This window comes from Schistocerca cancellata, chromosome 5 (assembly GCF_023864275.1).
Source record: "Schistocerca cancellata isolate TAMUIC-IGC-003103 chromosome 5, iqSchCanc2.1, whole genome shotgun sequence".
Classification (NCBI taxonomy): Eukaryota; Metazoa; Arthropoda; class Insecta; order Orthoptera; family Acrididae; genus Schistocerca; species Schistocerca cancellata.
Window position 1 is genome coordinate 722026549 of NC_064630.1, and position 19023 is coordinate 722045571.

The 19023-nt window shown below is 39.3% G+C and overlaps 1 protein-coding gene across 2 annotated transcripts in view; it reads right to left on the reverse strand.

Moving 5' to 3' along the window:
* Positions 1 to 19023, reverse strand: part of LOC126188183 (SET and MYND domain-containing protein 4-like) — a 141903-nt gene that overhangs the window by 83238 nt on the left and 39642 nt on the right. For both annotated transcript variants that reach the window (XM_049929708.1, XM_049929707.1), the window contains exons 3-5: positions 18662 to 18827; positions 5672 to 5885; positions 5404 to 5559 (exon numbers count right to left, since the gene is read on the reverse strand). In XM_049929708.1, the coding sequence (XP_049785665.1) occupies positions 5404 to 5559; positions 5672 to 5885; positions 18662 to 18827 (536 nt within the window). The remainder of the gene's footprint in view (positions 1 to 5403; positions 5560 to 5671; positions 5886 to 18661; positions 18828 to 19023) is intronic.

A 19023-nucleotide genomic window follows, 5' to 3' on the forward strand; every position in this document is an offset into this window, starting at 1 on the left:
TAGGTTGGCGTACGAGGGGGCCATCCTGTTGATGTTGACCTTCACCTGTCCAATGGCCAGCTTCACACGTCCGTCCACATCAAACCCACCAACAAGCAACAGTACCTCCATTACGACAGCTGCCACCCATTCCACATCAAACGGTCCCTTCCCTACAGCCTAGGTCTTCGTGGCAAACGAATCTGCTCCAGTCCGGAATCCCTGAAGCATTACACCAACAACCTGACAACAGCTTTCGCATCCCGCAACTACCCTCCCGACCTGGTACAGAAGCAAATAACCAGAGCCACTTCCTCATCCTCTCAAACCCAGAACCTCTCACAGAAGAACCACAAAAGTGCCCCACTTGTGACAGGATACTTTCCGGGACTGGATCAGATTCTGAATGTGGCTCTCCAGCAGGGATACGACTTCCTCAAATCCTGCCCTGAAATGAGATCCATCCTTCATGAAATCTTCCCCACTCCACCAAGAGTGTCTTTCCGCCGTCCACCTAACCTTCGTAACCTCTTAGTTCATCCCTATGAAATCCCCAAACCACCTCCCCTACCCTCTGGCTCCTACCCTTGTAAGCACCCCCGGTGTAAAACCTGTCCCATGCACCCTCCCACCACCAGCTACTCCAGTCCTGTAACCCGGAAGGTGTACACAATCAAAGGCAGAGCCACGTGTGAAAGCACCCACGTGATCTACCAACTGACCTGCCTACACTGTGATGCATTCTATGTGGGAATGACCAGCAACAAACTGTCCATTCAAATGAATGGACACAGGCAGACAGTGTTTGTTGGTAATGAGGATCACCCTGTGGCTAAACATGCCTTGGTGCACGACCAGCACATCTTGGCGCAGTGTTACACCGTCCGGGTTATCTGGATACTTCCTACTAACACCAACCTATCCGAACTCCGGAGATGGGAACTTGCTCTTCAATATATCCTCTCTTCCCGTTATCCACCAGGCCTCAATCTCCGCTAATTTCAAATTTCCGCCACTCATACCTCACCTGTCATTCAACATCTTTGCCTCTGCACTTCTGCCTCGACTGACATCTCTGCCCATACTCTTTGTCTTTAAATATGTCTGCTTGTGTCTGTATATGTGTGGATGGATATGTGTGTGTGTGCGAGTGTATACCCGTCCTTTTTCCCCCTAAGGTAAGTCTTTCCGCACCCGGGACTGGAATGACTCCTTACCCTCTCCCTTAAAACCCACATCCTTTCGTCTTTCCCTCTCCTTCCCTCTTTCCTGATGAGGCAACAGTTTGTTGCGAAAGCTTGAATTTTGTGTGTATGTTTGTGTTCGTTTGTGTGCCTGTCGACCTGCCAGCACTTTCATTTGGTAAGTCACATACCATATATGTAAGGTTGTTCTTCTTCTCTCTGTGTCTGGTACAGATGTATTTTACACCTTTACCAGATCCTTGTATCATCTGAAACCTAATAGTTTTTGTTGACTACTCCAATGTCTTCGGTAAGTCACGTACATTGACAGAAATGTGAACACACTATCGTATTCATTGTGCCATGGAAGTAAACATTCCCCAAATGCTATCTTCAGGAATTTCCTGCCATAATTGAAAAACATGTTGTGTTGGTTCACGAAGACTGTTGTCTGGAGCCTGAGATATAAATGTACTTCTTCCTACCATATCCCAGACCTGCTCTACGGGTAACAAATCAGTGGACCAGGCAGATCAATACATTCCTCAAAGTGTTTGTTCTGTGAACTGCAGTTTGGTGTTTGGCATTTATCAAGGGCATCCATACCCAAGTGCAAGAGGAGTCACGGCCCCTCCCTAGCTCTCAGGGAAAGGAAAATAAAGTGTAGAAAGGAGTTTTTCTTTCAAGAAAATGATTCAAAAATTGACATTACACAGGTTTTTAAGTTGTCATTCATCTTCCAAAATATTAAAAATACTCCAAACCCCCAGTTCTTGCCCCTCCCCCCTTCAAACTGTCATATGGGTGCCTTTGTGCATTATCATGCTGGAATATTCCATTTGGTACCCTGTCATGAAAGATATGACAAAAGTGTTTCTGGACACACACTCACATGTGTCCAGTCTCCCTCCAACAATTACCAAATCAGTCCTTTTGTCAAAGCCAAAGGCTCTTTACACCACAATTCCACAAGCTGGGAAGGTATGGGGCCCAAGAATCACTACTTGGTGTGACCTGGGATCTGATTGTATATGGACATGTTAGTGTCAATCTGACTGCAAGAGACAGAAGCAAGACTCATTGCTGAAAACCACAGACTGTCACTTAGTATCCCATTGGACTCTGGCTCTAATATTGGGTTGGTACATAAGTTTGTAGTATTTTTCTGTTAGTTTAATAAACACAACTGATATGCATCACAAAGACTTCAGTGATCAGTAATATATTCTCCTTCACTATTTACAACAATCTGCCAATGCTGGGGGAACTTTTCGATTCCACGACTGTAGAAACCACATAGTTTCAATGTGAATAACTCGGCAAGCCACGTTCAGAGCATATTTCCATCCAGAAAGGAAGCTCCTTGAAGACTGTTCGACAGAGAGTGGAAAAGGAAAAAATCTGTGGGTGCCTGATCAGGTGAATATGGTGGGTGCAGAATGATTTCCTAACACAATTCCTGTATAGTGTTTTTTGTCTATCTAGCAGAATGCAGGTGGGTGTTATCTTGGAGAAGCATCACTTCATGCAGTCTTCCTAGTCACTGTTCTTGAATTGCATCTGCAAGACATTTCAGTTGTTGACAATAAATGTGAGCAGTGATGGTAACACCTCGGGGAAGCAATTTGGTGTACGCCAGGCTGTCATAGTTCCACAATACGTACTACACTATCATTTGTGGATGCATGCAGGTCTTTGTACGGGGATTGTTGCTTTATTTGGGCTCAACCATCCCTTTCTTTTCCTTACATTAGCACAAATACACCATTTCTTGTCACCAGTAATGATACAGGATAGGAATGCTCAATACCGTTCACAAACCAACTGACGATGAACAAGCAGAGATGCGCCCACGGCCACCCGCAGAATTTTTGTGATTTTGGCTTAGAGCATGCAGTAGCCACACTCGATTTTTGAACGTTCCCCATTGCATGTAAATGTTGCACAATGGTGGAATGATCACAGTTCATCAGACCTACCAGTTCTTGAATACACTGAGGTGGATCATGTGGTTAACACATTTTAAAAATCTTCATCAAACCCCTAAGGTCTTCTTGAACATGAAGAGTCACTAATGTCAAAACAATCCTCCTTAAAATGAGAAAACCATTTTTTTTTTACCATGCTCTATCCACTGGCATTATCTCCATACACGATGCAAATGTTTCTGGCTGCCTCTGTTGATGTCACCCCTCTACCGAACTCAAATAGAAGAATATGTCAGAAATGTTCCTATTTCTCCACTTGGCATTCCAATTTCTGGCATCCATAGCTCCACTCACTATCTTTAAATGACAAAATAAAAATATGTAAACTCCACCACCACCAGTGAACTACAACTTTAAAATGACAATCGATATATAAACCCATAGCAACCAGAATACAAACATGCAAAACAAAAACACTACAAACTTACGCACCAACCTAATACATACAAGTTTTTGTTGTCTGCAGTATGATGCCAGCAGTAAATAATGCATGGGAACTCGAGATCTCAGCACAGCTTCCACTAAGCTATTCCCAACTGTTCATGGTGACACTGCCTATAAACTCTGCTCTGATTTATACTGTTGCCATCTGTCTATTCATGAGGGGTAATGATTAACTGGTTTTATATTCAAGATATGACTCCAGCGTGCAAGTGGAGAGCCCATTAATGGTATGACATTTTGATCTCCTCAGTAAAACTTTACAATGTACACATTCGGGAGCCTTAGTGAAGTAACATAAAAGTCAACAACATCATGTACTATTTTTTACGCAAAGAATTTTTTCCCGACATCAAACTAGGCAGTTGTTAAAACTTTATTGTCTAAAAAGCAGTTCTATATACCATAACAAACCACCTTTTCAAAAATGTCTAAGAACACACAAAGGAAGGAGATGAGTCCAGAATTAGACACTGCTTGCATATCTCTACCTTTTATAAACATCTGTTACTGTTACAAATTTAAGTTTTTCAGGAAATATGCCTTGACTCACTGACTGATGACAAAGGTAACTCAAGGGTGTTGGGGGAGGGGGTACTATGAAATCAGCAAAGATTACAGTACTTTGGATGAAATGCCATCACAGCCATAAGAGTCGTTACTTTTCAGTAACATTTTTACAACTACTGAGGAAGCATAACTGATGTTATGTTAGAGTATGCAATATCTATTTAAGTATCTAATAGACCAGGTTTCAGTGGTCCACATTTTGTCTGTGTTTCCTGCTACTGCTACAAAGAATTCACAGAATTCAGAGGCCAATGATTTAAAACAAACATCAACCAGCTTGCAGTTATTATCATCCAGGAGCTAAACATCATTTGCTTCACCAAATTTGTTTCATACCTTATAATGCTCAAAATTATCTTTGCTTTGTCTTTCAAATTTTGAATTTTTTTGTGCTTAGTACATTGTGTTTTGCTTTTCAGTTACATGGTGATGAATTATGCAATATTGCTTGTAGCGAACCTTAAAACTGGATTAGTGCCAGCACTCGGATGTTAGTCATCTTTTCTCTCATCTTCCACTGTAATTGTCCCTAACCCACTGTAAAGTAAGCTGAATTCTTAGTGTTGTAGAAACAGTTACATCAGTAACTGTATCATTTTTCAAATGTAATGAATCTCCTCTCACGTTAGTGCCAGGCTTGCATGGTGCATAGCCCTGTTAGCTGCTGGCATATAAATTCAGTGTATGTTCCTATGTACCAACAGGCTCGATTACACGGCACGTAGATGAAGTGTATTTAGACTAGCTGATAAACTGGAAATAGTCTTCCCATGTTCTCTATCAGGAAATGATATATGTTGCGGATGTAAACCGACTTCCACATTTCTGTTACGTGCCTGAATATTAAATCATTTTGCTCTGAAACTAATAGCATGTAAAACTGTAAACAACAAATACAGTGGAGTGGGTAAAGAAAAAGAACACAAAGAAGGAAATAAGAAATAATATGGATTTATTCCAATAAGTTCTTATCAACTGATGCCCCCATTATCTTCACGACTACGAAATCTACAAGAATAAGGATATATGCATTTCATGGACTAGTGACAAATGATCAGGAAAACGAATGTGGTTTAAAGGGTCTGCTAAAACCCACAAAACATACCATCATGTTTAGATATATTCCTTGACCTTGTGTCACTGATACAGATGACTAATTGAACAAAAATTAAATAGAAGAGAGACAATGGAGTACGAGATCAAGAATCTTAGTATTACTATAGAAATCATGCAGTTCTTACGGGATTGGTGTTGCACATTGCTTACAACAATGATGACAATACTGTCTGCAGTAATCGGGGAGCAGTACAAATGCATATGGTTTCTCCACGAAGATTATATCTCCAGCTCTTAGATCCTGTTTAGCTACAACGTGTCTTCCTTTTGATGCATTATACCTAAGCAATTCAACAGAGAGTAATTAATAACTGAGAACACAGAAATTGCAATAGATAAAGGGAAACATTTTCTATAGGAAAATAAATTTAAGTGTTAAGAAATGTAACTGACCTAAGGGATAAGGCTGCTGATGCATAAGCAAAACTTTCACTTTCACCATGAGAAACTACTGGCATTTTGTCCACTAACTTCATTTCTCTTTCACCACTTGTTCCTACATCATTGCAGTCCTTAGTAACATTGCCCTCAGACAGTGAGTCCTTAAGTTTCATCTGTATTGTCGATTTATTCATTATAATTTGCAATTCTTTTTCTTCTGCATCACCTATAAATTTAAAAACATGATGGATGTTGCTCTATTAGAAAAAAAACTAATTACTACCATTAGTATATGTAATGAATACAAAGGAGCTAGTAAGATTAAGGAAGATGTCTTCACACAGTACTGTAAATGAGTAAAGTGGGTGTGATGGACAACAACAGTAAATTAGTCTTTATTATCAATTCTCAACTCCCAGGTAACAACAGTGAGTGAATTTGACAAAAGGTGTACAGATGAATATAAATTCAACAGCAGCTACATACAGTTTTTTCATATGCAAGTTACAATCTCTGTGATGATAATGTAGATAAACTGCTTTGACACGAAACAGATTTATGGAAGACAAATTGCACTACACAGCACTCCTTCACAAGACACACTGGTTATATTAAAGAGTAAGAAGAAGGAGAAGAAGAAGAAGAAGAAAAACTACAGCCTAGAAAAAGTAAGTCAGTACAATACTCGTAACCTAAAAGGAGGCTCTTTTGGGAACATGAAACAAATTACAGCATTAAGCAGAGACTAATAGGATTTCAACTCTGCTCTAATGACAAGTTGAGATATTTTTACACACTACACACACACACACACACACACACACACACACACACACACAATCACACGTAATTTTTTGTGATTTGTTCCTATCTTAGAATTTTTATTATAATACCACTTTATGGTCTGTTTGAGCAGCACCCTGTCAAATTAAGAACAAGCAATAATGAAAATCTGATTAAAAATATCTATAGGACAATTAATCACTTTTCACCAAAAAGAAGACACTTTGAGCACCACATAAAAAAGGGCGATTAAAAGATGATTCTGAAAACAGAGTCCTTTGTGAGAGAGCTAACACAAACTCAGAACTCTAGCTCAGATAGCCACACTCTTTTCCAGTAACACAATGTGACTGACATAAGTAGTGATCTCAGATGGAGCGAGCGATGGGGACAAGGAAGAAGCATGACACAGGGAAATTAGAAACAGCACATGTGGGGTTTAGATCAAAGCACACAGGTATAGAACAAGCAGGTGCATTCAAACGGAGCCACTAGAACCTTAGCAAGAAGGCATGATGTGGAATAGAGAACAAATAAGGCAACACTAAAGATAGAAGATTTATCAAGACAGATAAAACACAATCCCCTACTGCTGTGACATACAACATTCCACTGTTGCGCTACACTGGGATCACTGAAACAGTCCAAATATTATGAATCAGATCCTACCAAGAATGGCCGACTTTCCAAAGTTGTCAGTCTCTTCACATCCGACGGTAACAGACTGACAGCCACCGTACAACTGTCTTCCCTTCTTCTTTTCAAATTCTATGTGCTTACATGCCACAACTATGCCTTATCTATTCATTGGCCGAGTCCATAGCTAAATCTTAAATACTTCTCATGTAGCAGAGATAAATACCGAAATCGGTAAATGTGCAAGTCAGAACATAAAGGCAAAATCATGTGAAACGTATGTGAGATGATCACGTAAAACAAAGGCTTGATGTTTGTATCCTGGACAGGATCAAAGGAAGATAACCGATTTAACATAAATAGTTTTCCACATGTACCTTTTCGAGGCCGACATACAACGAGCTTTTTCAAATTCGTTAACATTTGCTGTATTTTACGGACTATAAGTTGCACATTTTTTTCTTCAAAAAATTGTCTCCAAAATTCAGATGCATCTTATACTCAGAATTAATATTAGGGATCATGCGTAGTTTACTGAATGTAACAATGCCATGTATGTGGTGAGCATTATCATTCACCAGATGAGGATGTGACTCCCACAGGCTCTGTATTGAAGTCTAGTGCGTTAACAGCTGCACCACTTTGCTCGATGTTAACATGACTGTCAGTCATTAGTTTTTGCCATCAAACCCCCTCCCCCCATATCCTGATCTACAGCAGGTCCTTGTGTTTCCCATATTTTTCTTGCCCTCTGTCATGGACTTCTTCCAGAAAGAATAAAACCAGGCAGTTCACACACCATTAGTGTGTAACCCCTCAAGATTTGATTTTCATCAGCTCACAATGTTTGGGCTCTTATAAATTTTATCCAACTTGCAAATGTACTGGATTCACAATTTTCCAGCATTTGCATTTTTTATGGATTTAAGGCCATCCTTGGGAGTTTTTGGTAAAACAATGAGGATTTTGAAAATCCTGTTTGCAGGTAATTCACATCAGCACCAATATAACATCATTAGTTTGATCATTGTCTGACGAATGGTGGCGATGACTTTCTCCACAAACTATATGGCTTAATTACATGATGATGAATAAAAACGCTGCTGACAGCTGGTAAAATTTGATTTTAACTAACCACACTTTAAATTCATGGATTACAGTTGCATCTTCACATGCAACAAAAATTGTTTCTTTAATCGTGATAGGTGAAGAACACTGGGTTCACCTACAAAGGAGTAATGCAATAATTTTTGTTGCACCTGAAAATGAGAGTGTAAGCCAAGAAACTGGTAGTGTGGTCAATTAAAACCAATTTTTACTGGTTGTCAGAAGTCTTTTCACTCATCATGACCTGCAGCAGCTGCAGATGACCTGCACATAATACGGTTTGTTAATTAAAGGACTGATACCACAGAGTGAGAACTATTATCAGCTTGGATCCTTATGTTCATCTCTGTCTGGCATTCTGTATCCTATGGGAAAATTGTCACTGGAAAATTAAATTCTCTAACCCTTTTATAGGACAGTTCTCCCTCTATTGGTGGCCGAAGTGGACCTTTCGCCCTCAGTAAATCCCTGTTCACGATAAGATATTCTGTTTGTACTTTTTTTTTTTGCAATGACAGCAATCCTGTTCACTGTAATCTCATGACCCAGCTCAATTGCAAAAGTTCTGCCTCATCATGCACACAATATGGTTACATTATCATTGTATGCCAAGAGAGTGATGTTCTTATTTTTGACTTGAATTCCATCAAAGTTCTTGTTGAACATCACTTTCTCTAACTTTTTAGAAGGAGTCCAGGAAGTAGGGATGAATACTAAAGTGCTATAGAACACACAAAATTTATTGAAAATATAATTTTTTTTCACAAACACTTTAAGTAATTTCTCCCCATTTATGTATCAAAAGTATGTTTTCCACATGATCACCTAAGGCTGCACAGCAACAAGTGATGCATTCACTGAAGTTCTCAATGATGCATTCACAAACATCTGGTGGGATGTTGTTAACAACCCTTTTAATTTTATTCTTCAATGGGTGTATCGTTTGTGGTTTGTTTAAGTACTCTTTTGATTTTACAAATCCCCACAAAAAAACAGACACAAGGTGTAAGATCGCAGGATCTAGCGGACCATTCCTAGTTGCCATGCAAAGAGGTAATCTTTTAAGGAAACTTTTCATTCAGCAGAGCAATCGTTTTATGGGGTGTGTGACACATCACATGATTTTGTTGAATCAAAAATCACCATTTTCATCACTGAGGGAAAAATCTATCACAAAGCATGTTTCAGTAATGGTTGCTGTTCACAATGAAGGCAGCTCCCTCATCATGTTCAAAAAAGTACAGGCCGATCACTACTACTGCCCAGAACCCACACAACACAGTCTTGCATTGTGGATGCATCTCATCTTCCACAGTCACTCACAGATTTTCTTTACCTCCAATTCTGCAGTTCTGCTTATTCACATCATCACTGAGGTGGAAGTACGCCTCATCTGAGAAAATTATTCTTTTTGTGAAGTTCTCGTTCTCTGCTTGTCAAACCAAGACCAATTGAGCATATCGATGTCTCTTTCCATGATCTGCAGACCATGCTTGTGTAAGTTCAATCTTGCATTTTCAGATCTTTTAAAAGGGTTTCATGAAGTGAACGTGATGATCAATTCAATCATTGAGCTTGTCGGTGAACCAATTTTCTGGGGCTTATTGTCGCATTGATACACAAGACAGTTATGTTTTCTTATGTTCAAACCGAACGCAGTCGACCTGTTTTCTTAATGTTTGAAACAGAAACAGAACTGGTGGTCTCACAATTCTGGATCAACTTCTGAACTGATGATTCAGTTGGAGCAGCATTATGTCCATGTGTCACACACAATTCACGAACAGTTGCATTCGGACTTTCACAGTTTTTGTAATAACTTTTTAGCATTAGGATATGTTGCTCAGTTGTTATCTGCTCCATGATGAAAATAAACATCAAGCAACAATACTCACCAAACAAAAGATATCAGACTACTAATGGGATCACAGATAACAAACATGAAAAAACCATGGCTGCCAACCATCATATGACAAAACGGCGTACAACTCAAATTTTTCCTTACTTCCTGGACACCCGGTAGTGCAAGATTGAACAAACCCTTATTTATATAAATAACATCTTCTGAGTTTCATCTTGCCCTCTGTGTTACTTAAGTATACTCAAATTTAAGTTTCTTAGGGATTCTGAACTGTATCAGTCACTTCGTTAGGGCTTCCCAGTGAATACAGTAGTTACCTGCCTGAATTCTGAAAAAGGCACACATACATTTCTTCTTAGTGTTCTCACATCTTTTTGATGAAATATTGAAGAACATATTTATCACCAACTGTGGATTAAAGTTGAAATAAATGAGCCCTTGGTCACAATTTTTAGTCTAATTAACCAGGTTTCAACACTTTTAAGAGTGCCTTCATCAGAATTTAAATGTTTAAAGTGGCCTATAACATAATTACAAATTTATGGGAAAATAAAATGTTTTATATAAAAGTTTAAGTACTGACTAACAATACAAGACAGAGATAGTACTTACATGTCACATATACCGTACAATAAATATCAGGCCAGAAGGGCTTTAGCCACAAAATTTTTTTCTTCCAGAAACTACTTTGGTACAAACCTATCAGTATTTATTTATTTATTCTGTTCAATATACAGTTGAGCAGTAGAAATTGTGTGATACTTGTTGCAGTCAGCTTTGTCAACCTTCTCATAAACTGGCCAAATGATCACTGTTTTTTAGTCTCCTGGAATTTATTTCATTTCCATATCTTCTAGATTAGTTACTGAAATTCTGCTCACTTTTCTATCTTGGATGTCATCCTCACTTGGGTTTTCACTTACTTCAATGTGGATGGAGAATAATCTGGATATACACTGACTGGATATTGAAACTTTACTTTGTTGGGTTGACCATTTTAATGTCTGAAATAACATAAATGATAAAAAGAATCTCAGTGGACTCACTGTCATTCCCTTTTATTCTCACTTACAATCATCCACTTATACACACACCTATACTATGTTAAAATGTATGCACATGGTCTTTCTTGTATATACATGGGTAACAGACAATCACGAAAGAAGGCTGAAATAACAGGCGAGGGAAGTTTGGATGACTGCTATTCAAACACCACGCAATCATGAATATTTTTACTCTCTCTTAATCTCAGTTGCTGGAAATATTAATATAGTGCTTTTTAAGTTATGTTTAACTAAATGTGACTGAATAAGAATCATTAATATAATAAACCTACCTAACAAATTGAGTACGACATCAGCCAAGATACATAATTTAAAAGTTTTATGACATATGTTTCCTCATCACTTAAAATACTGGGCAAATTATTCAATAAATTGAAAGTTGCTCAACTTCCACAATATAAAATACATTCACTTGAAATGTGGTATATCAAAAATTGTATCTGAGGATTATTTGGTTAAGGCTGCGGTTAGAAATTTTTGACGGCTACTTACTTCCGTCACCCAAAGCACTAATTTTCCCACAGGCACTCAACGTTGTGCCTCAGCAGTAACACTGCTGATTACAAGACAGAAGTTAGCACACATTATTGGCTGCAATATCAATGAGCTCATTTCCCTGTATTTCACTGTGCATAGCTATCTAGAAGAATGAGACCTCCTTTCCCTGCCTTGGTAGGTAGAAAAGGAAATCCTGTACAATCTGAATTAATTTTCTGATTGGGAGAATGAGCTAGATACCATAAAGGGCACTATTACATTGCATCTACTCCTCTGGTGCCAACCAGGATATAAAAGTCGAAAAATGTGAATGTCTATTGGAAGTGGGTCTTGAGACAACATACAAAACACATGGCAAAAATCCTGTGATTTGCAATAGTAAATGTCTAAAAAATACATTCTTAGGTACAGTTCACTCTTAGATCAATGTAGATAAAATAACTCTAATATGTAGAAAACTTCCAGCAGAATGTACATATTTAGGAGTAAATGACACCACTCATTTAATAGCAAAGGTGTGGAGTCATTGAGAGGCATGCAAAAGAGAATGAAAACACTGCTAACTTTTGGAATAAATCTTTTGAAAAGCTAGACTACACACACACACACACACACACACACACACACACACCTTGTCAAAGGATTTATTATGAAACACAGCAAAGATTTTTTACTTTCTTTACTGCATTTGGTACTTCCAGAATTCTAGGAAAAAAGGCAGCTACACTCCTCACTGCTATTAAAATACTCCTGCAAAAAAAGCAGAGTGTATGTGTGTATATCTGGGGTCTCCTGTCAAATCCCTGGATCAATTTCAAATAAATTTGACACAGAAACAGCAGTACTCTCAAGTATCAGCATTGTATGGTTTATAGCCTCCTAGCTCCAACAGGAGTGGAGATATGGGTAATAATGTGTTTTCCAGCCTCTGGTATGTACGCTATCCTACCCGACAAACTCGTTGTGTGGGAATCGTATCAGGCTGCCAAATAAATCTGCTCTGCAGGTCAGCATCAATTTCAGGTGCTAGAAATAGTGTTCCGGGCCCCAACGTGCAAGCTGCCCTGCACGATAGGTTTGTAGTGGGAGTTGTACCGGCTGCTTTATTGAACTGTATTACAGGGGCTACATGTGATGATGAGCATGGATGGACAGGCCAACATGGATAGAGGAGGGATGGATGAAGTGAGGGGTAGGAGAAAATGGATAGAGAAAGGGGGGAGTGGGGGATGCTTGAGGCAGGTGGGAAGTGTAGAGGGGTAGTGAGCAGGTGGGAAAGGAAGAGGGGGAAGCTGGAATGGAAACAGAGAGGAGGAGAAGGCATGGTCATGAGGGAGGAGGAGGAAGGTATGAGGAGAAGTAGGAGGAGGAGGAGGAAACAGAGAGAGAGTGGGGAGGAGAAGATAAACAGATAGGGGTGGGAGGATGAGATGGTCAGACTGAGTGAGGAAGTTGTGGACACACAGAGACGTGTTCAACATGTGTGAAACACATGCAGGAAAGCAATTCGGTAAAGGCTAGTATACACACAAAAGCACAGTACATGTACGTGTGTATATCTGGAATCTCCTCCCAAACCCCTGGATCTGTTTCAACTAAATTTGGCATACAAGCAGAAAGTTTCATGAGACACAGGGAGAAATGTGACTTTTTTAGCCCCTGCCATATAGGCTGACCTGCATACCAGGCGTGTTGTATTGCTCTGCCTTATTGACCTGCTTCATAGGGCAGCCTACTGCATGGCAGTCTATTGCATCAGATACAAAAACCAGTTTTTGAGCTCAGATATGGATGCTACCCTGCACGACAAACATGTTGTGCGAGCAGTATCAGCCTGCTTTATCAACCTGTTTTGTAGGTGCTACATGTGCAGAAGGGCATGGATGGGGGAAGGCTGAGACAAATAGAGGAGAGGATGGATGGAGAGAGAAGGAGCAGGAGGGGATGAATAGGGGGAGATGGGGAGGAGGAGATGTAAAAAGAGCTGGGTGAGGAGGAGATGTGTGCAATATAAGTATTGAGCACGAGGACTTGTAATGCTATAAGTGACAGAGATAATGAAGAACACACTTCCGAAATATTTTGAGACCTTCCCAAGGCACCTAAACTAATCATTCCAACTGAACTGCATATATATTTGTTATGCAGATCAGATCACATTACGAGAAGGGAATAACAATGCTCTACTGCTAGGAAAAGCAATGCATTAGGTATGGTGTATTACAAGAATCCATTATGGGACCAACAGTTTTTTTTAATTAATTTATTTTTTTAATATAATTGTCACTAAGTCAACCAGTCTGTACCATAAGCACATAAATTTCCATATCATACAAGCAAGTACCTGATAAGAGGTCATAATAAAATTAAATGTGCAACTCACATGTAATAGGTCACTTCTCTGTAAACAGGCGAACACACACACGCACAAAGATAGTGACAATGTGCACAGTGGGGAACATAAGTGTCACCACATTTCTTGGAGTATGAATCGAGAAGGATCTATTCCGAGTGCAACATACAAAATACATAAGCAATAAACTTGATGTTATCTTATGACAAAACTTTTTTAAAACCATTTTTTTACTTTCAGCTGTTCATGTTTTTTATTGAAATATTGCAATCATGTGCCCTCGTTAATGTAGTGGTGCCAACTGATGTTACTATGGAAACTGATTAGCTGGTGCAACATTACTGTTAAGCACCGCAGCATCTCTACTCCTATGGTGTTGATCCTCATGTGGCTCCTCTTGATTTGATCATGCCAGAATCTGGCATATAAGCCAGCCCACGGCCAGCCTCAGCCAGTGTTGATACAAGCGGTTGAGTGCACACCGCAAGTTTTATTATATCACCTATGACTTTATTCTGGTGTACTGCTGTGAATAAACTCTGTTGTTTGTGGCTGTTGATTGCCTTTTACGAACGTCAAGCATAAGATTCATGGTCATATTACAACACAGACACAGGTTAAAAATAACAACAGCCCTAAACAACTGTGTCACAATAATTGATGGTAACAGCGTTAATGGATGTTATTGCCATCAAGGGTGACACAGCCTTATGAAGACACTGTTATTTATAACCTATTTCTATGCTGAAATATGACACTGAACCTTATGCTAGACAATGACACACAAGTGAAAAATTGCAAAAGTTCAATAAAAGCAGTTACAATCAAAAGTGGAAAATGATGTTATTTAAAGAATTTATAGTGGCTGTGACCCGCATTAGCAGAAGTTAGGATCATTATTTCTGGTTATGCATCCAAAGTGACAGTAGCCACCACTGCGATATGGCAAACTCTTCTGGGGAAACTTATCTGCCACCAAAGCTTGTGTCTTATCCCAAAGAAGAACTGTAAAAGTCAGGATAATTTCAGACTTTAAAACTAGTACAGGTCTTTTAGTTAAGAAACTTCATGCACTTTTATTACTGTGCTTAAATGTTTAGTTGCACAAACACAGTATTCTGTAAATCCTATCATGAAGGAAGGCCCTAAGGGATTTGGAACAAGTCAAGTTATAGATTAACAAGCAGCAGCAGCCACTGCTCACTACTACTACATCTACATCTACATCTACATTTATACTCCGCAAGCCACCCAATGGTGTGTGGCGGAGGGCACTTTACGTGCCACTGTCATTACCTCCCTTTCCTGTTCCAGTCGCGTATGGTTCGCGGTAAGAACAACTGTCTGAAAGCCTCTGTGCGCGCTCTAATCTCTCTAATTTTACATTCGTGATCTCCTCGGGAGGTATAAGTAGGGGGAAGCAATATATTCGATACCTCATCCAGAAACGCACCCTCTCGAAACCTGGCGAGCAAGCTAAACCGCGATGCAGAGCGCCTCTCTTGCAGAGTCTGCCACTTGAGTTTGTTAAACATCTCCGTAACGCTATCACTGTTACCAAATAACCCTGTGACGAAACGCGCCGCTCTTCTTTGGATCTTCTCTATCTCCTCCGTCAACCCGATCTGGTACGGATCCCACACTGATGAGCAATACTCAACTATAGGTCGAACGAGTGTTTTGTAAGCCACCTCCTTTGTTGATGGACTACATTTTCTAAGGACTCTCCCAATGAATCTCAACCTGGTACCCGCCTTACCAACAATTAATTTTATATGAACATTCCACTTCAAATCGTTCCGCACGCATACTCCCAGATATTTTACAGAAGTAACTGCTACCAGTGTTTGTTCCGCTATCATATAATCATACAATAAAGGATCCTTCTTTCTATGTATTCGCAATACATTACATTTGTGTATGTTAAGGGTCAGTTGCCACTCCCTGCACCAAGTGCCTATCCGCTGCAGATCTTCCTGCATTTCGCTACAATTTTCTAATGCTGCAACTTCTCTGTATACTACAGCATCATCCGCAAAAAGCCGCATGGAACTTCCGACACTATCTTCTAGGTCATTTATATATATATTGTGAAAAGCAATGGTCCCATAACACTCCCCTGTGGCACGCCAGAGGTTACTTTAATGTCTGTAGACATCTCTCCGTTGAGAACAACATGCTGTGTTCTGTTTGCTAAAAACTCTTCAATCCAGCCACACAGCTGGTCTGATATTCCGTAGGCTCTTACTTTGTTTATCAGGCGACAGTGCGGAACTGTATCGAACGCCTTCCGGAAGTCGAGAAAAATAGCATCTACCTGGGAGCCTGTATCTAATATTTTCTGGGTCTCATGAACAAATAAAGCGAGTTGGGTCCCACACAATCGCTGTTTCCGGAATCCATGTTGATTCCTACATAGTAGATTCTAAGTTTCCAAAAACGACATGATACTCGAGCAAAAAACATGTTCTAAAATTCTACAACAGATCGACGTCAGAGATATAGGTCTATAGTTTTGCGCATCTGCTCGACGACCCTTCTTGAAGACTGGGACTACCTGTGCTCTTTTCCAATCATTCTGAACCTTCCGTTCCTCTAGAGACTTGCGGTACATGGCTGTTAGAAGGGGGGCAAGTTCTTTCGTGTACTCTGTGTAGAATTGAATTGGTATCCCGTCAGGTCCAGTGGACTTTCCTCTGTTGAGTGATTCCAGTTGCTTTTCTATTCCTTGGACACTTATTTCGATGTCAGCCATTTTTTCGTTTGTGCGAGGATTTAGAGAAGGAACTGCAGTGCGGTCTTCCTCTGTGAAACAGCTTCGGAAAAAGGTGTTTAGTATTTCAGCTTTATGCTTGTCATCCTCTGTTTCAATGCCATCATCATCCCGGAGTGTCTGGACATGCTGTTTCGAGCCACTTACTGATTTAACGTAAGACCAGAACTTCCTAGGATTTTCTGTCAAGTCGGTACCTAGTATTTTACTTTCGAATTCACTGAACGCTTCACGCATAGCCCTCCTTACGCTAACTTTGACATCATTTAGTTTCTGTTTGTCTGAGAGGTTTTGGCTGCGTTTAAACTTGGAGTGAAGCTCTCTTTGCTTTCGCAGTAGTTTCCTAACTTTGTTGTTGTACCACGGTGGGTTTTTCCCGTCCCTCACAGTTTTACTCGGCACGTACCTGTGGAAAACGCATTTTACGATTGCCTTGAACTTTTTCCATAAACACTCAACATTGTCAGTGTCGGAACAGAAATTTTCGTTTTGATCTGTTAGGTAGTCTGAAATCTGCCTTCTATTACTCTTGCTAAACAGATAAACCTTCCTCCCTTTTTTTATATTCCTATTAACTTCCATATTCAGGGATGCTGCAACGGCCTTATGATCACTGATTCCCTGTTCTGCACATACAGAGTCAAAAAGTTCGGGTCTGTTTGTTATCAGTAGGTCCAAGATGTTATCTCCACAAGTCGGTTCTCTGTTTAATTGCTCGAGGTAATTTTCGGATAGTGCACTCAGTATAATGTCACTCGATGCTCTGTCCCTACCACCCGTCCTAAACATCGGAGTGTCCCAGTCTATATCTGGTAAATTGTAATCTCCACCTAAGACTATAACATGCTGAGAAAATTTATGTGAAATGTATTCCAAATTTTCTCTCAGTTGTTCTGCCACTAATGCTGCTGAGTCGGGAGGTCGGTAAAAGAAGCCAATTATTAACCTAGCTCGGTTGTTCAGTGTAACCTCCACCCATAATAATTCACAGGAACTATCCACTTCTACTTCACTACAGGATAAACTACTACTAACAGGGACGAACACTCCACCACCGGTTGCATGCAATCTATCCTTTCTAAACACCGTCTGTACCTTTGTAAAAATTTCGGCAGAATTTATCTCTGGCTTCAGCCAGCTTTCTGTACCTATAACGATTTCAGCTTCGGTGCTTTCTATCAGCACTTGAAGTTCCGGTACTTTACCAACGCAGCTTCGACAGTTTACAATTACAATACCGATTGCTGCTACTACTGTAAAGTATACTAAGAACAAATTATGACTTTTGTTACTCAAACTGATAATTGTGCTAATTACTACTATATAACTTAACAAGTAATAAAATTCATTACCAATCTTTTATATAGTAGGAACAACCTGATATCTATGGAACAGATATTACGTGAGAAGTAAGTGTGATGCACATTTTCAACATACACTTGCAGCACTAAAGCACAAACAAACCAACATAAACAGGGAGCAAGCTGTACAATAAGTTAAATGACAAAAGAAACTTCAACATTTTAGACAGCTGTTAATAACTGCTTGCTGTAAAATGTTTAAGTATAGATCAGTATTTTGTACTATAAAGATGCTTTCTCAGACTTATCACTATAAAAATTAAATGTATATTTGAAAAGCAGGTATATAAACAGTGAGTGATTTTTTTAGTGTTAGATGTTTGACACATATATAGTTTAAAGATAATCTGTACATATGACAGAGACATCAATGCCAATATTGTTCTCTTGCTACAGAGAAAACCTGTAAGTAAAATAATGCTTAGTTTCAAGATACAAATAAAAGAACAAATTAGCGAAAATGGTCTTGTATTATTCGTTCACTGACATAAACAAAAAATATATGCATGGAAACTTGAATAACGACCACAAAATGAACTGTATCAATATGTGATTGACCATCTTACCTATGTTAGCATTCTTCAACAGCTGCACTGCACAATTATAGGCATCAATGGCTTCTTTGTATCTGTTCAGCTTTTCCATACATTCAGCCTTCCTGGTATAGAGTTTATATTTCAAAGACTCTGGATAGTTATTATATAATGCTAATTCAATGTCCTTAAGGCATTCCTGTACACAAAAATACAAGGAACCACTAATAAGTTGGTGGCGTGTAGAAAACAAGTTATGTTAAAGGCTAGTAAAGTGAAACAATTTGGTAAATATTAAGAAAAAATTTAACTACTTGAGCTACAAATTTCAAGAAAAAGTTATAAAATAAATGGATCATATTACAATGTGGATACAGGAGCATAATATTCAACAG